General features: G+C 49.8%; 1 protein-coding gene across 1 annotated transcript; it reads left to right on the top strand.

Annotated features, from left to right (window-relative positions):
* Positions 1–22,225, top strand: PSTPIP2 (proline-serine-threonine phosphatase interacting protein 2). The gene is made up of 15 exons (XM_071425804.1): positions 1–67; positions 8,537–8,637; positions 10,243–10,320; positions 11,163–11,197; positions 12,668–12,774; positions 13,477–13,539; positions 14,399–14,497; positions 15,346–15,391; positions 15,781–15,860; positions 17,620–17,718; positions 18,220–18,316; positions 18,613–18,694; positions 19,383–19,417; positions 19,715–19,772; positions 20,272–22,225. The coding sequence occupies exons 1-14, from the start codon at positions 35–37 to the stop codon at positions 19,762–19,764; spliced, it is 1,005 nt and encodes a 334-aa protein (XP_071281905.1). The 5' UTR covers positions 1–34; the 3' UTR covers positions 19,765–19,772; positions 20,272–22,225.
* Positions 22,226–23,761: the final 1,536 nt, after the last annotated feature.

Here is a 23,761-nt window from a genome sequence, read left to right as displayed (position 1 = left end):
GGGAGCGGCGGAGCGCGGCGGCGGCAGCAGCAGGATGCGGGAGGCGCGGTTCAGGGACAACTTCTGGGTGAGCGGGAGCACGGCGGGACCGGGACAGCGGGGACAGAGCCAGCCGGGGCCGGGGGGCGCAGCTGGAGGTGGAGGGGTCACTGCTCTCTGGTCGGAGTTGGCTCCAAAGCCAACGATCGCGGTCGTGGGGTGACTTTGCTGGATGCTCTCGGTCGATAAGCACTGCCAGAGGGTACCCAGAGAAGCTGTGGCTGCCCCTGGATCCCTGGAAATGTCTAAGGCCAGGCTGGATGGGGCTTTGGGCACCCTGGGATTGTGGAAGGTGTTCCTGCCTGTGGCAGGGGATGGAATGAAATGTGCTTTAAAGTCCCTTCCAACCCAAACCATTCTGGGATTCTGTGATCCCCAGCGGGCACTGCCCACCATGCATGTCTTGAGAGTTGTGGCTTTACAGCCTGCCCCATGCAGCTTCAAAAGAATCCCAGCAGTGGCTGCTGCCTTGCTGGAGGAAGTCAGTGCCAGGCTGAGGGGTTTGATACCATTAATTTGCCATCAGTGAACTACTTCAAGACAGCTTGGTGAAAAATGCTCTCCTCTTGTGAGGTAAACCTGGATAGGAGCAAGTCACTTGGTATGATGCAGCTGCCAGCAGTTGAGCCATGGAGGAAAACCCACAGTTCAAGGAAAACCACAATTTATTCTTTTCAGTCTGAAGTCTTTTCAGTCTCCTTTTATAAAAGGAGAAGGGCAGGAAACCCACATATCTGCTGCAAAGCTAAAACTCTGTGGCTACTCGGTTCCTCTTGTGGTGGATCTTCATTCTAGGTATTGGTTACCAGGAAGTAAATTACCAAATTTGGTCTTTTGGGGCTGAAAATCTTCATCTGTGAATGGTGCTGCTTGGGGTTTCCCAGATGTTGCTTGGAAGCATCTCCCATCTTGTAGGATATGGGAGAGAAGCACAGGCCCCAGGAAGAGCTGGCACCAGGTTTGGGGCTCCTGAGTGTTGAGGAATAAGTGCAGAGCCTCACCCAGCATCATTAACGAGTTAAGTGGCATAGCGTTGTCAAACACGTAAATCCCACACAGGTGTCAAACCTGTTGTGGAGAGTAAAGCCAACTCTGCATCTGGCAGCTGTTTCCCAGCTATTTGTTACACAGAAGTTTTCCACAGTGCTCCCTTTGCTTCGCAGATGTGCAGAGGGGAGGTTCTGAGGGTGCTGGAGGAACCACTGTGATTTCTGCTCAGCAGAAAGGCTGAGCAGGCAGGTGACACATGGGATTGAAAAAGAGCTCCTCACCGCAGGGCTGACTTTGGCTGTTTCTGCCCGCTTTGTTCCTCTCCTGCAGTGGTGTGGTGGTTTTTGAAGGAGGATCTTGGAGGAGGGGGCTCAGTGGGAGAAAACACCAGGACAGGAGCAGCCTCCAGCTCCCAAGACAAGGAGGATCTGGGGTGTTGCGTGGGGCGCTCACCCCTGCTTGACCACTTCCAAATAATCCCTGGTTCTTGCTGAGCCCCAAACCGCTGGTGCTGCCAGGGATTTTTCCAGGGTTTTGTCCTTTCTGAAGCCCGTGTGCTCCAAGCCCCCTGACTGGGGTTGGATGGGAGCGTGATGGATGTGACTCAGTGGAGAGTCTGAGGCCCTTCTGCGGTCGTTGGGCCCATGGAAAAGGCAGGTGCCACCCCAAAGCAGCTGCCACACCACGTACTGGTGACTGTGCATCAGTTGGGAGGGCTGGGGAGGAGGGGTGAATAAGGATAGGAAGGGAAAAAACCAAATCAAGATGAAGTGTGGAGGGCTGCACATGCAGCTTCCACGGGCTGCTGAGTGCTGTGAGTGGACAAGCACTTCCTCCTGCAATTTTCCTCTTAGATTGCTTTGCGTAAGGTAAAAAATAGAAGGAGAAGTCTTTGCTGAAGCAAGTGATTTCCTAGAATCATAGAAGCATTGAGCAGTTTGAGTTGGGAAAGACCTTACACACCATCTAGTCCACCACCCTGCTATGGTCAGGGACACCTTCCACGAGACCAAGTTGCTCTATGCCCTGTCCAGCCTGGCCTGGAATGCTTCCAGGGATGGTGTACCCACAGCTTGTGTGGGTAACCTCTGCCAGTGTTTTAATACCCTTACTCATAAACAATCCAAGCAATTCCTTCCCTGTATTTAATATGAATCTCCCATCTTTTTGTTTAAAACTGTAATTCCTTGTCTTATCATTACAAAGAGCTTGGTGAGGCACAGTTTTTGTCTTCTGTAGGTTCTTCACTTGTCAGACAAGGTGAGACCCAGAGGGCCATTGCTGCACGATCGTGGGCAGGTGGCAGATGCTGCACACACTGCTCTTTAGTGGTGATGATGGCTCAGCTTCAGATCTGCTGGTCCAACAAAATGTACATGTTTCCCCCCCCCCCCCCCCCCCCCCCCCCAAATTAACTCATCATCCCATTCTACCTGCAGAATCCCTAAATACTGGGAAAAATGTATGTTACTCTTGTGGGAGCAAATTTGGTTAGGACAGCCTGATGAGAAGGAGGAGACTTTGGGAGTGCTCCAGGGGAAGTATGCTCCAACTGATGGGACAAAGTCTAAAAAATGTGCAAACTCTCAAAACCTAGGCCAGTTTTGGTATTGGACCTTCCAGCTTTAAAATGTGGCTGGTTGTTAGTGATGACCTCCAAATTTCTTTGTGGGGATAGGATGGTAAGGGTGAGGGTGGGCAGGCCCTGGCCCAGGGTGCCCAGAGCAGCTGTGGCTGCCCCTGGATCCCTGGCAGTGTCCCAGGCCAGGCTGGATGGGGCTTGGAGCAGCCTGGGACAGTGGAAGGTGTCCCTGCCCATGGCAGGGGCTGGAATGGGATGAGGTTTAAGGTCCCTTTCAACCTCAACCATTCTTGGATTCTGTGATTGTAGGCTAAGCTGCAGCCCACCCTTTGCTCTGTTGGAATAGCAGGGCTGTGCTTCCAGCCTCACCTGGGGATTGATTAAGTTTTAAACCCCAGCAGTTGTGGTTCCTTCAGTGGGTGCTGTGTCTGCTGCTGCACTGGCTCCTGTTCCCTGCTGGAGCTGATGGTGTGATATTCCTGATGTGCTCTGGTGGGAAAGCACTGGCCCATTGGCTCTCTGCACTGAAGTTTGCTCATGTGCCTAGGTCTCAATACAAGATGATGAATTTTCTTGAATAAAGATGTTTGCTCCCTGGCACCCCACTGCGGCTCCTGCTTGCTCAGGGACTGAAGTTCAGACATGCCTGAAGCTGAACATTTTTTGCCCTGCATGCGCTGACTCCCATGTCACTCACTCCCACAGGCCTGTGAGTGAGCTGTGCAAGACCAAAAATACCCCAGAGCTTGTGTCTGTTTGCCTTTGTCTTGCCTGTAGTGATTGCCACGAGTTGGGCAAGCCTGACATTTTGTTTTCATTTGTTTTTGCAATCTGCTCTTCTTCTTTCACTATGTGAGGTCTTTTCTTTCACTTTTTTTCACTTTCTTAGTACATGCCTTGTTTTCCACAAGCCTGTTCTCACACACATTTTGGGCAACCCAACAGCCTTGGGTCTCATCAGTGCACTTTGGTGTTGTAAAACCATATGGTAAAAATATAAAGTACATTAATGCTAAGGACCACTCTAATTCTGATCTGTGGGCTAAACAGGTTGCAGCTTGGGGAATAAAATTTTGGTAATTTTGCCTTCGACGAGGCAGTGCTCTGCTCCCTGCGGTGTTTTTAGCAATGTTGCTAAAACAACCCATGGCTGGGGGGATGCAGCCCTGGGTTCCTGGGTTTATTCCCTGGCCGCTGTCTGATGGTGGCTGTTTCACTTCCCCTTCCCCCTGCCTGTCCTTCTCTAAAGGGGCACTGGCCTGGTGGAACTTGGCAGCAGCATTGTGAAATCCCCAGGTTGTTGTTTCAAAGGAACAAGGTGGGATTTGTGGGAAGAAGAAATTGCATCGAGGCGGAACAGTCCATGTCTTTTGGTGTCTCTGGGATGAGCGGGGATGGTGCTGGCGCAGGGGAAGGAAACTTCAAATGGAAAATTACAAATAAAAAAGCTGCCTTTTGCAGGATGCTGGTCCCAGGTGGGTGGATTTGCAGCAAGGCCTTTTCCTCCCTGCAGTGAGTTTGTCTGTCCTGTTATACCCTCCTGGTTGTGGGGACGAGCTGCAGCCTTGTGCAGCCTCTCCTCGCCCTGCTCCCTGCGGGCACCAGCATGAAGCACTTCTCTTTGTCTCAGTGGCTTCTGCAGGCACTGACTGAGCAAGGACAGCACAGCCAGCTACACTTGCACAGTGTTTCCAACTGCTTAAATAGTCACCAGCTTCTGGTGAGTTTCTCTAAGCACACAAGGCTGAGGAAACATACTGGGAGCTTGGAACATAGATCCTTCAGGAGATGGTCCATGAACAAGTGCAGAGCCCCAAACCTTTCGGTTTGCAGGGTTGGGACAGACAGATGGAGGGCAGGAAGGCTCTGCAGAGGGCCCTGGGCAGGCTGGATCCATGGGCTGAGGCCAATGGTGTGAGGGGCAAGAAGAACAAGTGCCAGATCTTGCACTTGGGTCACCCAACCCCTGCAGCTCCAGGCTGGGCAGAGGGGCAGGAAAGGGCCCTTTGGGAAAGGCCCTGGGGGTGCTGGTGCCAGGGGCTGGACACGAGCCCAGGGTGCCCAGGGGGGCAGGAGGCCAATGGCCCCTGGGCTGTCCCAGCCAGGCTGTGACACAGCCCCAGGGCAGGGCCTGTCCCTGTGCCGGCCCTGCTGAGGCACCTCCAGTGCTGGGGACAGCTCTGGGCCCTCAGGACAAGAGAGACCCTGAGGGGCTGGAGCGTGTGCAGGGCAGGGAACGGAGCTGGGAAGGGGCTGGAGCCCCAGGAGAGGCTGAGGGAGCTGGGCAGGGGCTGAGCCTGGAGCAAAGGAGGCTCAGGGGGGCCCTTGTGGCTCTGCACAGCTCCTGACAGGAGGGGACAGCCGGGGGGGTCGGGCTGTGCTCCCAGGGAACAGGGACAGGAGCAGAGGGAACGGCCTCAGGTTGTGTAAAGTGATGTTTGGATTGGATATTAGGGAAAATTTCTTCATGGCAAGGGTTATTAATCCTAGAAAAAGGCTGCCCAAGGCAGTGGGGGAGTCCCTGTCCCCAGAGGGATTTACAAGCCATGTGGATGTGGCACTTGGGGAGATAGGTTAATGGTGAGGTGGGCAATGCTGGGGTTGGACTTAATGGTCTTAGAGGATTTCGTAATTGAAACATTTCTCCACTGTCATTTTCTTCACAGGGTGTGTGTCTGCAGGGGTTTTCCGTGTAAATTGGGGGTAGGAGATGGAAGTTTCAGGCTCAGCAGCTTGCTGTGACTCAGACAGGATCATGACGTGCTTTCCCATCCCCAGCAGAGCATTTTAGCCCTCCTTTTGGCTGAAAGTGTAACCAAGCCCCAAAACATCACAAGCAGCACAGAAATTCCTTCTCGTTATTGATTCCACTGGGCGCAAATCCAGGCAGCAGATCAGGAAGGCGGGGGGGGGGGGGGTGTTCATGTCCTGTGAGCTTGGGAAGCATCAGGTGCTGCTTTGTCACCTTGAAATCATCTGTTTGCAGTTTCCATGGGCTGTGCTCTGAATAGCACGTGGGCTCAGAGCTGTGCCCAGCAGGGAGGACCAAGACAGAGGTGTGCAGGAGAATGGCAGGAGGGATCCTCATGCTCTGTTTGGGCAGGGCTTGGTGCAGCTCCCCATCTTTCATACTTGCCTTTGGGTTAGCTTATTATGGTTTTAAATCATCTTCTCTGTGCCCATGGCTCTGTGCTTGCCGTGCTGTACTTCCTCTTCCCTTGCTGTTGCCAGCCCTGCCTTTGCAGTCACAGAATCCCAGAATGGTTTGGGTTAAAAGGGACCCTCAAGACCATCTCATTCCATCCCCTGCCATGGGCAGGGACACCTTCCACTGTCCCAGGCTGCTCCAAGCCCCATCCAGCCTGGCCTTGGACACTTCCAGGGATCCAGAGGCAGCCCCAGCTGCTCTGGGCACCCTGTGCCAGGACCTCACCATTTTCATAGCCAGTAATTCCTTCCCAATATCCCATCTGTCCCTGCCCTCTGGCAGTGGAAGCCATTCCCTGTATCCTGGGAAGCCATTCCCTGTGTCCCCCCAGGCCTTGTCCCCAGTCCCTGTGCAGCTCTCCTGGAGCCCCTGTGGGCACTGGACAGGGCTCTGAGGTGTCCCTGGAGCCTTCTCCAGGCTGAGCACCCCCAGTCATGCTGGTCCTTTTGAGTCTTTCTGTGCCAAACCTGCCCAGAAGGTTTCTGCAAAGGCTGGTTTGAGACCATAAAACCCTTCCCAGCTCCATCTGGGCTGGGAGTTCCTCCCATGGAAAACTCACCTGGAGGAATTAAAAAGCCATATAAATGTGGCACTCGGGTACGTGGGTAGGTGAATGGTTTGGCAGTGCTGGGGAACGTTTAGACTCTGTGATCTCGAGGGTTTTTCCAACTTAAACAATTGTGTGATTCTGTGTTTCATATAACACCTTGCACCCTGAGGTCTGGTCCTGCATTGCGTGTTTAGGAAACACACACGTGCTGGAATTAAATCCTTCTAGTGTAGGAGGAAGAGTGGTAAAACAAGGAGCTTAGTGCACATTACTGATGGGTACTTCCAGTTTTCCCCTTGACCCTTCTGCCTGGCACAGAGAGCCCAAGAGTGCCTGGCAGCAGAGCAGGATGCAAGAGCCTCTGGGTGCCCCTGGGTGTGCAGTGATCAGTGATGGGCTCTGAGCCTCCCCTGGACATTCAGTGATGGGCTCTGAGCCTCCCGTGGATGTGCAGGGATCAGTGATGGGCTCTGAGCCTCCCCTGGGCGTGCAGTGATCAGTGATGGGCTCTGAGCCTCCCCTGGACATTCAGTGATGGGCTCTGAGCCTCCCGTGGATGTGCAGGGATCAGTGATGGGCTCTGAGCCTCCCCGGGTGTGCAGTGATCAGTGATGGGCTCTGAGCCTCCCCTGGATGTGCAGTGATCAGTGATGGGCTCTGAGCCTCCCCTGGGCGTGCAGTGATCAGTGATGGGCTCTGAGCCTCCCCTGGATGTGCAGTGATCAGTGATGGGCTCTGAGCCTCCCCTGGGTGTGCAGTGATCAGTGATGGGCTCTGAGCCTCCCCTGGATGTGCAGTGATCAGTGATGGGCTCTGAGCCTCCCCTGGGCGTGCAGTGATCAGTGATGGGCTCTGAGCCTCCCTCCTGCCTGGGCTTGCAGTGGCCAGCAGCTGTGCTTTGCATCCATTCTGTTTCCTTTGAAAGTGGGGACAGGAATTCAAGTGAGTGAATTCCTGATCCTGTGTTTTGCAAATGTGATGAAGCCTGACCCCAGTACAGTGTTTCCTTTTCACAGATCCGGTTAGTGAAGATGTGAACCTGAGAGGTGGTTGTGGGTTTATCAGTACCTACCTCATTTTAGAGGGGCATTTGTACTTTGTAAAGGAAATTTGGTTTCTGCTTAGGTCCTGCTCCACAGTCCTGTCTTCCCATGCAAAGCTGATCTGGGATTCCTGTGGATTTTCTGCCAGTCCCACTCCACCACATCTCCCCTTCATTTCTTGCTTTCTGGTCACTGACAGTCAAGTACTTGAATAGGGAATTCCACTTAATTAAACTGTTCCTTTATCACAGATACCAGCCCTGTTCCTTCTCCTTTATTGCACCAGGAATAAATTCTTGAGAAATGCCCTCTTCTGCTGCCCACACTGTTGTGCCAGATCTCTGCATACTCTTGGCCTGGCTTTGAACCATTTCCTGACTCCCTCCATCCTGCCACAATCCTATTCAGGTTTCTTGGTAACCTTTCGTGGCTTTTGTTTCCTGTTGCTGAGTTTCATACCTGCTCCTACTATTGCTCCCTTTTCTGTGGCCATGCATAGGAAAGGGGAAAGAACAGGGTAGAGTAAGTCAGCCTACATAATTGCTCCTTTTCCTTTTCCTTTTCCTTTTCCTTTTCCTTTTCCTTTTCCTTTTCCTTTTCCTTTTCCTTTTCCTTTGCATTTTCCTTTTCCTTTTCCTTTTCCTTTTCCTTTTCCTTTTCCTTTTCCTTTTCCTTTTCCTCCTTCTTTTCCTCCTTCTTTTTCTTTCTTTTTCTTTTTCTTTTTCTTTTTCTTTTTCTTTTTCTTTTTCTTTTTCTTTTTCTTTTTCTTTTTCTTTTTCTTTTTCTTTTTCTTTTTCTTTTTCTTTTTCTTTTTCTTTTTCTTTTTCTTTTTCTTTTCCTTTTCCTTTTTTTCTACATGCATACATGCAATATATGTTTTTAAGGAATAATTTGGAAGAAGATGACCCTTCAGAATCTATGGCAAGCATGAGTGGCATAGATGTACCTTGTCTCAAATTGCCACCATTGTTCTCGTTCTGAAGCCTCTCCCACCCCTAAAATAACATATTTTATTTCATAAAGAGGCACTTGCACGCTTCCTCCCCCTGATCCATGGCCTCCGGAGGTGGCAGGGGCCATGGATTGCACTGGCAGGGACATGACTCCTGCTCCTGTGTTTTCAGAGCACGGACCTGACCAGCACAGTTGGCTACGACAGCATCATTCAGCACCTGAACGATGGCAGGAAGAACTGCAAAGAGTTTGAAGACTTTCTGAAGGAAAGGTAGGGAGGTGCCTCTGGAGCGGGCTGGGTGGAGCCTGGGAGCGGTGCTGTGGCACTGCTCCGTCTCCTGGTGTTCCCAGTTTGATTTCCCCTGGTTCCCTGGGTCCCAGTTTGATTTCTGCCACATTTAACTGATGCTAAAAGGCTGTCCCATGACGTTCACCTTGCTGTTTGCCTTGCAGAAGATCAGGTTAGAAGATCTTGACCCAGGAGAGCCATGGCTTTGTCCTGTCTTTGTCTCTGTGCATTATGAACACCCCACAGATTCAGTGTTAAAAAGTGGTAGGGTTAGGTACTGCCATTAAGAGGAGATGACATAAGCAGAGGTTCTGTGGCTGGTGATGACCTGGCCATGTATTTTACCTTTATGGCTCACCTGATTAGCAGTGGCTAAATATGAAGAGCATTGTAGAACACTCTACATTGAATTAATGTAATTTTGGTAATGACAGCTGGGGAAAACCAACCTCTGACTGCACAACTTGGTACAGAGCATCCTGGAACAAACAAAATGTGTATGAACAGGAGGAGAGCTGCACTTTAAAGTGTCTGATGCACCTATATCTGTTCAGGCTGTAATCCCACGTTCCAGGAAAATTTGGAGCTTCCACATGAGGAAGTGGACCCTGAGAACCAAGTCTTGCTCATCAGTGACAATGCAGAGTGCCAAAAGCCTCCTCTACACCCTGTGCCCTCTTTGGCCTTGAAGGAGGTGTGGGTTGCCACTGAAGTGTCTGGCCAGGAGGAGATCAGAGGCTGGGCCTGGATTTTCCACTCTCTGGACTTGGCCCAGTTGTCCAGCACAGTTCCAGCTATGGAAAATATGCCTGCTGGATGTTTTGTCTCAAACAAAGTTCATAGGAATGTTGCTAGGTATATAAAAAAAAAAAAATCAATCTATAATACTTTTTTTTTTCAATTTCTCTATTAGCTTCTGGAGTTTTTAGAGTTAAGGTAGGTGAATATCATTGCCAGACTCCAGAAATCAACCACACAGAGGTCTCCATCTGTGTTAGTAGTTAAGGCATTTTAGAAAGTTGTTTTTTTTATCCAATGGATGTTTTAATGGCAGCCTCTAGCAATACTTGTTCCTTTCTGCTGGCCACATGGAGAGAACTACATTTGACCAAGCAATTCCAGCCCTGGTTGTCTGTAGTGATTTAAAAAACAAAGAACTGGTTATTCTTACACTGCAGCACAGGAGCTCTCTTCTCCTCCTTCCTTTCTTCCAAGAGGGGGAGATAATATGGTCTCTCAGAGATGTTATTTATGTCACCTTACGAGGTTGGTCACTTTTTCAGATGCTTTCCCTAAGGATTATTGCCAGGTGCAGAGAGTACTTATTGCCACACGTGGATGGGATGTAGGGAAGGAATTCCTGGCTGTGAGGGTGGTGGGACCCTCTCTGGCACAGTTTGCCCAGAGCAGCTGTGGCTGCCCCATCCTGGCAGTGTCCAAGGCAGGTTGGACAGGGCTTGGAGCACCCTGAGGTAGTGGAAGATGTCCTTGCCCATGGCAGAGGGTAGAACAGGATGAACTTTTAGGTCCCTTCCATCCCAAACCAATCGATGATTTCTCTCTTTGATGTCTCTCTTTCCTCAACAGAGCAATTATAGAAGAAAAATATGGCAAGGAGCTCATTAACTTGTCGAAGAAGAAGCCCTGTGGGCAGACAGAGCTGAAGTAAGTTCACAGTTGCTTTTATGGGTGTCCCTGAAGGAGGAAGAGAAGGAAGGAAGCTGTGAGACAAAACAGAATTGAAACGGGACTCAGACATTCAGAAGACAAGCCGAGATCATTCTCATGAATGAGCAGTGCTCAGTTGGGTTCTAATTGGCTTTGAGCTGGAGCCCACCAAGTTCCCCTTAGCCACAAATTAACCAAAGCACTGTTAGATGCTCAGGGGGATGTGGGCTGGTGCGTCAGCAGAAGGCTGGGGATCATGAGACCTTGGGTTACCTCCGGACAGGTTTTGTAGCCAGAGGGAAGTACAGGTACTTCCCTGACTCAAACCATGCACATCTTTAGAGCCCAGAATGCTGTGGCCACCACAGCTTGCTCCATTTCCCAAGTGATCCTCAGTGCCTTCTGCTTCCTCCTTTATTTCTGCACTTTATACACGTCCTGGTCATTTACTTACAGTTTCATACTGAGGTGTCACTTAAAACATTTCTGCCATCTTTACTGTGCAATATTAACAGGAAGAAAAGCTCCCTATTTTTCCAACCACTGGCAAACACACCATGTTGAAATTATCCCAAATGATGGTTTTAGGAGGTTGCCAGAAGCCTTTGTGAGACTTTGAATTTTTAATAGCATCCAGCGTACAGAAAGATGTCAAACCAAGTGAACTATGTTGTACCTGCTGAGAGGGGAAAAAGCTGGAGGTACTAAGAGGATAAATAAATGTGCTTTGAATTCTTTGGCCATTGTTGAGAGAGCTCTGTTTTGGAAGAGGTGCTATGCTGTGCCTGTGCCTGACTCTGCTTCTCCACCCTTTCTAATGCCCTGCTTGTGTTTTTCAGCACGCTGAAGAGATCCCTCGATGTTTTCAAGCAACGTAAGTAATTATCTGTGTTTGCCAGGACAGTAAAGCCTGAAGGCAGCTGCTTGGGAAGAAAACAGCAGAGAAATCTCTAAAGCTGTGCAGTGCTGAGGCCGGGCAAAGGCTGTACTGCTGGCCTGGTTCATCCCAGTGTGTGGGGCTTGGGACAGAGTGAGCCAGCACATGTGTGGGAGAGGAGACCCACAGGGCATCATTTTGGGGTCTCTTGGGCTTTCAGATCTGGCTGCAGCTCAGAGATCATGTTTATGTTATGCATAGGAAGCTGTGCACAGGAAGCTCATCTAGAGTTTGTTGGACAGGCTTGTCCTCTTCACAAACACACCGTAACTCACATCTTGAACCTGGGGACAGCTCTGGGCCCTCAGGACAAGAGAGACCCTGAGGGGCTGGAGCGTGTGCAGGGCAGGGAACGGAGCTGGGAAGGGGCTGGAGCCCCAGGAGAGGCTGAGGGAGCTGGGCAGGGGCTGAGCCTGGAGCAAAGGAGGCTCAGGGGGGCCCTTGTGGCTCTGCACAGCTCCTGACAGGAGGGGACAGCCGGGGGGATCGGGCTGTGCTCCAGGGAACAGGGACAGGAGCAGAGGGAATGGCCTCAGGCTGGGCATGGGGAGGTTTAGATTGGATATTAGGGAAATTTTCTCATGGAAAAAGTTGTCCAGGCCTGGCACAGGCTTCCCAGGGCAGTGGGGGAGTCCCTGTCCCCAGAGGGATTTAAAAATGATATACATGTGGCACTTGGAGACATGGGTCCATGGTGGCCTTGGCAGTGCTGGGGGAATGGTTGAACTTGGGGATCTTAAGATGGCTTTTCCAGCCTAAATGATTGTGTGATTCTAAGTGGAGCATCTAAAAGATGGTGCTTTGCCCACTGTACATTGTCACAGTCACATCCTGCCGTGGTAGACAGCCCCTGGAGGATGAGCACTCTGCTGTCCTGTGCCCAGTCCATCCCCTGCCTGATCCAAGTTTCTTTGCTGCCCCTGTGGGCCTCCCTAACAGGGCTCTGCCCTCACCACTGCTGACAGTTCACAGGTGTGGATTTGGAGCAGCTTTGGGGGCTGAATCAGGAGCTGCCATTTGGCTCTGCTCCCTTGGTGGATCCTGAGGGTGTTTCACACTGTGGCCACCTTGCCTTCAGCCAGAAGAGCCTGAGGTTGTTTTAGCCTTCATTTTTCTGTGCTCCAAGCTGCTGCCTGCTGGCCTGGGGCAGAGCAATGTGTTGAAACATGCCCAGATTTACCTGTGTGAGGGGGAGAGTTTTCTCAAACTGGGGAGCAGGTCCCAGCAGGACTGATCCTTGCATTGGTGAGAGCTGCTTGGAGGCTGCTTCAAACAAGCTGGAGCTTTTTCACTGAAAGGGGACGTGAGGTGTGCTCTAAGTTGACTTGAGAAACAGTCTCTTTAGGAATATATATATATATATATATATATATATATATTAATAATGAATTTGTTTTCTCTTTGCAGAGATAGACAATGTGGGACAAGGTCACATCCAGCTGGCACAAACCCTTCGGGAGGAAGCAAAGAAGATGGAGGATTTCAGGGAAAAGCAAAAGCTGCATCGGAAGAAGGTCAGGCATGGGGGGAAGATGTGCCTTCCTGCAGGGTGTTGATCCTGCCCCAGCCAGGGGCTGATCCCGGTGCTGTCTCATGCCGTGTCCCAGCCCCTGCCACACCCCCAGTGCCTGTGCTGCTGGGAAGTGCTCAGCTCCTTCCTATGTGTTGTAACTGTGTTGAACTGTGTAGTAACCTCCAACTTCCTTCTTCTCACTTCCACATCTTCTTCGTGTGTGTTTGGGGCCAGCCACAGCACTGGAATGTTTTTAAAACATTTGTTTATAGGGCTGTATGATCTCCATAGGGGCTGCTAAAATGGCCAAGCCTTTTAACTTCTTCTGGCTTGAGATGGCTTTGTCTAGAAAACCAGGGAAAACTGCTAGAACCAGGGACTGGTTTGGACCTAGCAGAGGGAAGTGGGCTTCCCAGTTTTGCCAGAGTCTGTGGAGATGGTACAGTGCTATATATGGCTAGGATTTAGTTTGTAGAGCTCCTTTGCATACACAAAGGCTACAGTTGCCTGCAGTTGAAGGCTTAGGCAGAAGCACAAAAGATGTGTTTTGTGAAGATGATTCGGGTGGATGAAGGCCTTTGAACGCATCTCAGTGTGGTCTGTGGCTCTTCCTCTTGTAAGCCATGCAGTATGTGACTTCCATCAAAGTCCTGGAGCTTTGATGGTCAGTGATGTGCTGACCGCAGGTCTGTTGTCTTCACAGATAGAGCTGATAATGGAGGCCATTCACAAAAACAGGAATCTTCAGTACAAGAAGACCATGGAGGTAAAGCAAATGTGCTGCTGTTTCTTGCCATGTGAGTTAATGCTGCTCCACACACAGACACAGAGCACTGGGACAGGCTTAAATGAGAGGGGTTTCCTCCTCTGCTATGACTCTGTGACTCTGTTGTGTCTGTGTGAGTGGTGGGCACGGTGTGCTCAGAAACAGTGAAGAGCACACCAAAGACAAGGCCAGTGGTAGCCTTGCAGGGTTGGATACAAATGGTTTAGAATCAGAGAATTATTCAGGTTGAAAAGCCTCTAAGATGCTTGAGTCCAACCATTTTCCCAGCACTGCCAAGCCCACCACTAACCTGTCTCCCCAAGGGCCACATCCACACCTTTTTTGAGCACCTCCATGGATGGTGACTGCACCACTGTCCTGGGCAGCCTGTTCCAGAGCATGAAAACCCTTTCTGTGAAGAAGTTTCTCTGAATATCTACTCAAAACCTCCTCTGATGCAACTTGAGGCCACTTCCTCTCCTCCTGTCCCTGTTCCCTGGGAGCACAGCCCAACCCCCCTGGCTGTCCCCTCCTGTCAGGAGCTGTGCAGAGCCACAAGGGCCCCCCTGAGCCTCCTTTGCTCCAGGCTCAGCCCCTTCCCAGCTCCCTCAGCTGCTTCTCATCACACTCATGCTCCTGCCTGTTCCCCAGCCCTTCCCTGAACATGCCCTTGATTGCCAGAAGCTTTTCACCCCAACCCAAGAGCAGCCTGCCTTGCAAGGCTTTTCCCAAGCTGCAGGGCACCTTTTGTGCCCGTTCCCTGCTCTGCAGGCAGGCTGCTGTTCCCTTGCAGGCTGAGCTTTTTGCCCCGGAGGTGTGTCTGCATCAAACATCTGTGTGTGTGTGGTGTCTGTCCCAGGCCAAGCGTCTGTACGAGCAGCGCTGCCGCGACAAGGACGAGGCGGAGCAGGCCGTGCACCGCAACGCCAACCTGGTCACGCAGAAGCAGCAGGAGAAGGTATGGGCAGGCATTCAGCCCTGCAAGAGCCTGAATGAGTGGTACAGGACTCCAGGCAGCTCTCCAAAATGCAGTTTATTCCATCCAAGAGGTTACAGCAGCCCAGGGTTGTGGGTGACAGGGCCTGTGCCTACAGCTGTCAGCTCCAGCTGCAGGCAGGCCTGGAGCCCTTTGGTTTTGGTTACAATGCATTATAGACTTTTCTTTGCTGAGCATCTTAATACAGTAGAACCAATCTATACCTTAACTATTATCTATAGCCTATCATAACTACTATAATTACCATATTCATGTCACTGTTTTCCAATCACTACAAGTCAGTACATTACAGTTTAAGCTAGAAGATGTTTTTCAGTTTTCTTGCAGTGGAAAATTCTGAGACCTTTTTTCTACTTGAAACATTTGATGACTTGTTTGCCTGTGTTATCTTTCTGCTTGGTAAAAACATCTTCTTGTTTGAAGTGGGTTTGTCCTTTGCTGTAAGCCATAAAACCCCCTTCTAACTAACACATCCTTTGCCTCCTTGGTTAGCCAGTGAGACTGGCTCAGCAATTCTTTTCTTCTATATCCAAACTTGCTTCCATCTCTACTCCTTCTTCAGATTCTACATTTAAAAATTTTTCTGCTAAGCACACATATCTGTGAGACTTTCTTGTCAAACTTTCATCCTTCCCAACAGGCTGTGGCATGGCGGGGGGAAAGGGATGTCTTTTCTTGCAGCTCACATGCCCCAGCTCTTGTTCCAGTTCTGGGTTTGGGGTGAGATGGGGAGGCTGGTGATGCTCCAGTGCCATTGGTGATGCACACAGCCTCTTCTTCACCTTCCTTGTCTCTCCTGGTTTTGGCAGCTGTTCCTGAAACTGGCTCAGACGAAATCAGCACTGGAGGACACTGGTGAGTGTGGAAATGCCATGTTGGGAGGGCGAGGGGCAGGGGGTTGTGAAGCTGTGGCACAGCTCTTGGGTGAGCTCCAGCTCTTGGGTCAGGCATGACTCCTTGGAAACACATTCCCAAGATAGCAGCACTGGGCAATGTCCCTGGAGAAACCTGCATGATCCCACTAAAGCCATGTCCTTCTGCTTTATCCCTGATCTCCCACCCTTTTCAGCCTTTTTCCCAGCCCTAGAATTACCTTCTAGCAAAGGGATTTTTTTAATGAATGTTAATCATGGAATCACAGAATCATAAAATTATTTGGGTTGGAAGGGACCTTAAAGGTCATCTCATTCCAACCCCACTGAAGGGCAGAGGCACCTTCAGCCAAAATATGATTTGTCTCACAGACAGGAGTTACCAGCAGAGTGTGACCACAATGGAGAAGATCCGGGACGAATGGCAGAACGAGCACATCAAAGCTTGTGAGGTAAATGCCCCTAAACACCTCTACGTGGCAGTGTGGTCCTCTGGGTTTGCAATCCTGGCTGCAGGGCTCAGGGACAGTGCAGATTTCCTGGTTTTGTATTCCCCTGGCAGTGAGGCAGCAGGATGTATTGCAGCTAACCCTGTGTGTGTGTGTCAAGCATGGCTTCTGGATTCAAGGCCCCATTGCTCCAAGGTTTCTGCTCTCTTTTTATTATTTTTATTTTTTCCACCAGCTTCTAAAATTGACAGAGTCAAGGTAGTGACATTTTTGCCCACTGCCTGCTTGCATGGGTGGCATGGCTGTCATCTTGGACAGCTGTGGTCACCTCTGCACACTCAGTAACACCAGGCCATATGTCCTGGAGCCTCAACAACACCTTTGTTGCTCAGAAGACTGTCTGAAACTCTAGAAGACTTTACATGACTTTTCAGCAGAGGCTGGTGGTGGCTGGGGATGCAGGTGAAGCCATCTCCACGTGCACACTGTGCCAAGAGCTCTTCACCTGGTGTCTCCCAGACCATGCAGGAGTGTGGGAACCCCTCTGAGAGGGTATATCAGCTGAAGCAGAAAGCCTCACAGGGAAGTGGTCCAGCAGGGATTTCCAGCACACGCTGGGGAATTCCAGACTGGTTACAAGAGGGCTGAACAGCTGCTCTGCTGCTGGCCTGTGATCTGTGACCAAGGGGTGGACAGAGACTGCAAAGACAGATTTTATCTCAGATCTGCTTTAGGCTTGCAACCAGCTTTCCCATGCCCAGCTGTGCTGATCCCTTCCAAGTTACCTCTCTTCAGGCTGCTATTCCAATTTTCCCTTTTGAACTGAATTTTCTGTCTGTTCTGTGTGGTGTGCGTGGGTGTCTCTGTGCTGGTGTGCTTTTGGTGTCTTCTCTGGAAGCCTCTAGGATGGGGACACAGTTTAGTGGTGGCTTGGCAGTGCTGGGTTAGTGTTTGGACTCAATGCTCTTAGACAGCTTTTCCAACCCTAATGGTTCTGTGGCGGGGAGTGGAAAGCAGCAGTTTCACTTTTGCAGATGGATGATGTGGAAGTTTTCCTCTCCATGTGTTGCAAAGGTCATAAGTGGTAACAAGTGTGGATGTTCATGGGAATATGTAAAAACATGTGAAATTGATTGAGGTGTACCAGACAGCAGATTTCACAAGGAAAAGGGACTGCTTGGAAAAGGGCTAGGCAGGAAAGAAACAGAAACACCTCTGTTTTCATACATCCTCTTTGTTTTTTATTGCTCCATATCTGGAACATGGAAGTGTTAAAATAAACCAAACATGTACTTGTGACACCTGGGAGAATGTGTTAGTGATGGCCTTGGCAGTGCAGGAGTAATGGTGAGATTTGATGATCTTAGAGGGCTTTTCCAATCTAAATTATTCTGGGATTTAAGGGTACCTCGGTAAGGGAAGTGGGCTGGGACCACAGGGGCACAGGATACTTTGGGAACCTGTACTGCCTTTAGGAAGCTGGCTTGGTCTCCCCAGAGATAGAAGTGTGCTGGGTGGTCCCCTCCACATTAGTCTTGCAGATTTTCCAAGCCTTGTACATCACCTGTATGCATAGAGGGATTATTTCTGCTCTGGACAAGCTGGAGGACTCACAGCTTCCTTGCTTCCTGCAGAAGACCTGCACCAACTCCTCCTGGCAGTTAGCTTTGTTGTGGCACGTAGGGGTGGGAAGCAATCAGGACAGAAGAGATTTGCCCTCATTTTGAAGATGTTATGGACAGTTTTGTCTGTGCTGTTTCAGTTCTTTGAGACTCAGGAGTGCGAGCGGATCAACTATTTCCGTAATGCCCTCTGGCTCCACGTCAACCAGCTCTCCCTGGGCTGTGTCCAGAATGATGAGGTACCTCAACTCAAAACCTTCATTTTTCTTTGTAGAAAGCAAAGCCCAGTTTGTTTCCCTGTGCACCAAGCTGGGTCACATCTGAGTTGGCCCTTGATTGACCACAGACACCAGCGTGAGTGGGCAAAAGCAGAAGGATTGGCCAAAACTCTTGCAAATGAAGTTTTCTCTGGGATTTCCACACTTTTTGAGGGTGGTGAGGCCCTGGCACGGGTTGCCCAGAGAAACTGTGGTTGCCCCTGGATCCCTGGAAATGTCCAAGGCCAGCTGGACAGGGCTTGGAGCAACCTGGGATAGTGGAAGGTGTCCCTGCCTATGTTGGGGTGGAATGGGATGGGCTTCAAATTTCCTTTCCAATCTAAACTATTCTGGGATTCTGTGATTCCCCTGACGCTGGAGCTTGTGTGAGTAGTGGGCTTTCACCCTATGTGTGGTAAGCAAAGGGAAAAGCCTTGTTTTTTGACCTGATGTATACAAATGCACTTTATTTCCCTTTTGCAGAAATACGAGGAAATCCGCAAGAGTTTAGAAATGTGCAGCATTGAGAAGGATGTTGATTTTTTTGTAAATTTACGCAAAACTGGAAGTTTGGCTCCAGGTAAGAGCTTAGTAGAATCTCAGAAAGTAGTGCTGACTGCTCTGTACTCCTCATGGAGCTGGCTGCTCTGGTCAGCGTCATTTTGTGTGCAGAAAACACTCATTTTGCATTTCATTCACTGCCTTGCAACACTAGTCTCTGCCACTTTTGACAGCCCCTGGAGATCATAGTCTAAAATTTTTTTAGTTTCCTATCAGGCATTTTCTCAGAGAGGGGAAAGACTTAGCAGCTGAATGTTGGTAAAGTATTTTATGTCTGTGAGAGGCTTGTATTTTACTACTGTCAACTTTTCCTAGCTCCTGTTGTTTATGAAAACTACTATAATGCCCAGAGAAATGTGACTCCTGCGAGAAGTTCAGCTCCTGTGCCTATATCAAGGTGAGGTACAACTGCAATTGCAGATGATTCTCACTCTCCCAAAACAGGCATAATTTGTTCCTTTCAGTCTATTGGAAACTGGACTTAAAGGTATTAGAGGACAATATTTGCTTGCATGGCTCATGATGTGACATGTCACCAAGACAGATCACAGGAGGAGATCTGAGGAGAATTAAAAGCATTTGTGGGAGGAGGGAGGAACTGCAGAGCTGGATTCTCTCTCGTGGGACAGAAGCTGGGCAGGGAGGACATGGTGAAGGGTTTTTCTGTCAGGGGCAAGATGATGACTGGGGCCAAGACTCATGCTAAGGATGAATTGCCACTTTGGCTGCCCCACTGAGAGAGGAGTCATGTCCAATCACGACTTCCTGATGTCTCACTCTGAGCAAAGGCACATTAAAAGACATGCCCTGAGGCTCACTTGCCAATTTTTCCCTGAGTCAGTGCTTTCTGGTTATTTTTTCCTCTTCCCCACTGTGTCAGGTTCAATTCCTGTGTTTTCCAAGTGGGCTGTGGGTGGTGAGCCCACCATGACTTGCCTTGTCAGGTCTCCATAAAGCCCAGGCTGGCCAAACCTCCTTCCCTCCCACCAGCTCTGTGGGGGACAGCTGGAGGGTGCAGAACCAGGGCAAAGGGAGTCCCTTAGCCATGCAAATCCTCAGCTCTGTCTTTGTTTCCTTCTGTGCAGGAGGGGACCTCTGCCCACCCCGACCAATGCACCAGGTGAGTTACTGCTTCATGGGCTTTCTGAACATGGGAGCTTTCACTTCAGCCCTTGCCCAAAATCCCTTTCCAGCTCCCTTAAACCCTCTTTAGGCACTGGAAGGAAATCTCAGGTCTCCTTGGAGCCTTCCCTTCTCCAAGTGAACACTCCCAGCTCTCCCAGCCTTGCTTGAACCTCATTCACTCATTCACTTTAACATGGATGGCCAGTGTGTGGTGCTTCTGCTCTGTTTAAAGTCACATAATAAGCACTTCTCATAGGAAACCTGAGGGGATTTTTTGTGCTCTGTGTTTCAGGGGAGCCTGATTATGCCACAGTTGATGGCTACAGCTTGGTACATTTCTAACAGTCACAGTGAGTACCCACTTTTGATGAAATGAGGCTTAAAAGAAAGAGGGAAAGGAATTTTTTACCTGGGCAGATAGTAATATGACAGGGGAGAATGATTTATACTAAAAAAGGGTAGATTTAGGTCAGCTAGAAGGGAGAAATTCTTCCCTGAGAGGCTGGGGAGGCCCTGGCAGAGGCTACCCAGACAAGCTGTCACTGCCCCATCCCTGGAAGTGTCCAAGGCCAGGTTGGACAGTGCTTGGAGCAATCTGGGCTAGTGGAAGGTGTCCCTGCCCATGGAATTAGATGGTCCTGATGGTCCATTCCAACCCAAACCATTCTGGCATTCTGTAAGAAAGGATTTACTATGAGATGAAGCTACACAGAGGAGAGGGACTAGAGAAAAAAGGCCATTGGTTAAGGAATGACATTTTGAGGTGACTAATTGGAAGTGACTCTCCTGTCAGCCCTCCCATCATTTGTCTGTAGCTGTGGTTTAGACACTGCTGATCCTGTTCTCTAGGTTTTCCAGAAGGCAGAAGACACTGTTGGTCTGACCAGCGTGGCAGAGATGGTGTTTTCAGTTATTCCCAGACACACAGAGCTGAAGTGCTTCTGCTTTTCAAGAGAATATTTGAGGACTACGATAATTATTTGTACATTCAGAAAGCGCTTACTAAAAACCTGTGCCTTTGATCAGCAAACTCCTTGGATGGATCTGCACACTCAGAGGAGGAAAAGGACCAGACACAGGGGTCACCTGTGTCGGAAGAAGGTTTTGGTTGGAAGTTCTTCTAAAGTGTAGCCATCTAGAAAGTCTGGGGCCTCCCACTCTCTGTATAACTAAGAGGTTGTCTGTGCTGAGAGGAGTCCTGCACGATGCTTTGGGCACGCTGGCTTGTATCCAGGGTATGTGCATCCCTCTCAGATCTCAGGTTTTGCCTGTTCCTAAAGGCTCTTGCCTGTACCTAAGGTCTTTCATTAGTGGGGATTAAACTTTAGGTGAAATTTAGGTGAAATTTTAGGTAATTTAGGTGAAATTTTACTCATATCTCTCAGAAATCTTACTTAGAGGGGCACCAGCAGTTGCACCACGTATCTGGCTTAGCTGTAGCTGTGCTCCAGGCTTAAGTGGAAGCTGCTTTGCATCTACCCAGGGAGGGGCTGTGTCACATCCAACCTGCTGGGAGGTCCCAGGAAGGTTCTAAGGAATTTATTCAACTCTTCCAGCCACCTCTCTGATGAGGGTCTTGTGGGCTTTTAGGTTTATCAGGTTGCCCCTGGTAAGCTCTGGAGACCAGGCTGGATGGGGCTTGGAGCCACCTGGTCTAGTGGAAGGTGTCTCTGCCCATAACAGGGAGTTGGAACTGATGCCTTTTTGGGACTACCTAAAAACAGAGTCCAGACAAAATTAAGGGAATAAAAAGTTATATTTATTGAAGGGCCTTCAGGAACATTTTGGGCAGACAAAGCCCCCCAGAAAATGGACAGTGGGTCATGGGTTTTCACATTTTTGTAAATTCGGTCTGTTTGCATATTGGGGGTTAATCTTCCAATTACAGCTTCAGGTAATTAAGTCATTTACCCCAAGTTTGCTGCCCCTCAACTCACTTTTGTTTATGTTTCTCAGGGCCTGAGACAGTAAGGAGTCCTTGAGAGGCCTAGAGAGGAATTGTTTTGTCTGACCAATATGGGAAAGCAGTAGCTAACACTCCATATGGAGTTTAGGGTTATACACTAAGGAATTGCAGGATTACAAATATTTGCAAAATATAAAAGGTAAAATCCTAAGGCATCAGAACTAGGTGGTCTTTAAGGTCCCTTCCAACCCAAACCATCCTGGGATTCTCTGATTCTATGATTTAGTTAACTTCTGTGATTCTCTAAACTCTGAACTTGTTCTGACTATGCACCACTGGAAACAAACCTATCTACTACCGGAGCCATGAAACCTGTTTTTCTGACCACTTCTCCTGAAAGTTCCTGCCCTTGTTGTTACCACAGATATAGATATGATTATGGCTTTGATTCAGAAGCTTACATGCCTCGGGGCTGCTGGTCTCTCTGATGTCCCTGTGTGCAGTGCTGCTTCACTGCTCCTTGCTTCCTTATTTGACTGGATACAGGGACACAGGACATGGGGATAAACACACGGTTTACCTGTCTAAACCTGGTGCCAGGTCACTAACCTGGAGCAACGGGATTTGCTGTTTTTATGATGTTTTTCAAGTTGAATCTGCATGGCTTCAGCATGTGCCTCAGCCCACCAGTCCTTGGGGTTTTCACTCTATTTATTTGTGTGGGGAAGATGACAATGAGCTCCAACATCTGCCCTGCTGCCTCACAGTCAGCTGTGCAAAGTGCACATGGCAAGGAATCAGCTATCCTATTTATTTCTGAAAGACCAAGGATAAAAATACTCTTCTGAAGGAGCCTGCTGTAGTCTTAGTTCTATAAATACGTATTTTAAAAAATAAGTTCTGAGTCTTGTGTTCTGGATATCCGTTCTTTTTTAAAGTTGTCGTGTTCACTTTCTGTCGGGGATGGGTTTGGGATCCATGCAAAGCATCCTAGTCTCTGCTGGATGTAAACCTACAAGATCACATCCTTTATTTCAGTCCTTGCTCAATACCAACACAGCAGTGGGAGAAAAAACCCCAAAAGAGAATGGCATGAGAAGTGCTTATCATTAGCCATGAGCTGCAGACCATGCAGGGCTGTTTGCCTTGGAGGAGTGTTTGCTCTGCAAAAACTTGCATGGCTTCTCTTCTGGGATTTTTCCACTGATTGAGCACAATAGATGCTGTTTGGCTTTTCTGGATGTAGAGGTGCCCAGTGAGGCTAAAACTTGGCTTGCACATTTACTAAAAGCACAGAAGTAATCCCAAAATCGGGGTGCTGGGGAAGGTTTCCCCCTACACCCACGTCCAATTTACCTTTCCCATAGCTACTACAAATTCCAGGTTACACTAGTAACACAAAGACTTCTCAAGCCCTAGGTACGAGGTCCCAGGGAGAGAACAGTGCCTGTTCAAGGCCAGTAACGGGACTGTGATGTGCCTCTGAGCTCTGGGTGGGCTCATCCTCCTGGGCATCGGGAGAAGTCCCTCCTGCTCCGGCTGTGGCTCCCTGGGGATGGCCGGGTGCCAGGACAGGGCTCTGGGGGACAGCAGTTCCTGCTCTGGGGCTGAGCCAGCATTCCTGCTGTGCTGGAGGTGTCTCATGCCCTGGGACACACAGAAGTGACCTCACACTCCCCATCCTGCTAGTGGGGGTTTGGCTTCTCATCCCACATTCCCTGTGGCAGAAGCTTGGGGTGGCCCTATGGATGGTCTTTGAGTCCCTATAGCAGTCTCTGCTTCGCTGTGGACTCTCTGTGAGTCCCTCTGGGCAGTCTGTCCCTGTGGAAGGTCTGTTTGTCCCTATGTCAGTCCCTATGGATGGCCTATATGTCCCTGTGGATGATCTCTGGGTCCCTGTAGTGGGCCCTGGTCATCCATGGAGCGTCTGTCAGTCCCCATGGACAGTCTGTGTGTCCCTACGGCTGGTTTCTGCAGATCCCTACAGCAGATCCCTCTTGCCTGGGGCTGGTCTGTGGGGTCCCCACAGATGCTCTGTGTACCATGGACACTCTTGTGGATCCCTGTGTCCCCATGGATGGTCTATCAGTTCCCATGGCTGCTCTGTCAGTCCCTATGGATACTCTGTGTCCCCTTGGATGCTCTTGTGGGTCCCCATGGATGGCCTGTGGGTACCTATGGATGCTTTCTGTGTCCCCATGCATGCTTTGTGTGACCCCATGGATGGTCTACGTGTCCCTATGGAGTTTCTATTGCTCATTATGGATGGTCTAATTGTCCACACAAACATTCTGTGTGCCCCCATGGATGGCCTGTCTGTCCCCATGGAGTGTCTGTGTCCCCATGAGTGCCTGTGTGTCCCCATGAGTGCCTGTGTGTCCCCATGGAGTGTCTGTGTGTCCCCACAGAGTGTCTGTCTATCCCCATGGAGTG

Source organism: Agelaius tricolor, unplaced genomic scaffold (genome assembly GCF_023055355.1).
Source record: "Agelaius tricolor isolate 1412-34295 unplaced genomic scaffold, bAgeTri1.0.p SCAF_4, whole genome shotgun sequence".
Classification (NCBI taxonomy): domain Eukaryota; kingdom Metazoa; phylum Chordata; class Aves; order Passeriformes; family Icteridae; genus Agelaius; species Agelaius tricolor.
This window is presented reverse-complemented; position numbering and strand designations above follow the sequence as displayed.

What these genes read in the sequence shown, in the direction of transcription:
- PSTPIP2 (XM_071425804.1), top strand. Translation starts at nt 35, where the DNA reads ATGCGGGAGGCGCGGTTCAGGGACAACTTCTGG. An exon ending in TGTGGGCAGACAGAGCTGAA is followed by an intron (nt 10,321 to 11,162) that starts GTAAGTTCACAG and finishes TGTGTTTTTCAG; the next exon opens with CACGCTGAAGAGATCCCTCG. An exon ending in GCTCCTGTGCCTATATCAAG is followed by an intron (nt 18,695 to 19,382) that starts GTGAGGTACAAC and finishes CCTTCTGTGCAG; the next exon opens with GAGGGGACCTCTGCCCACCC.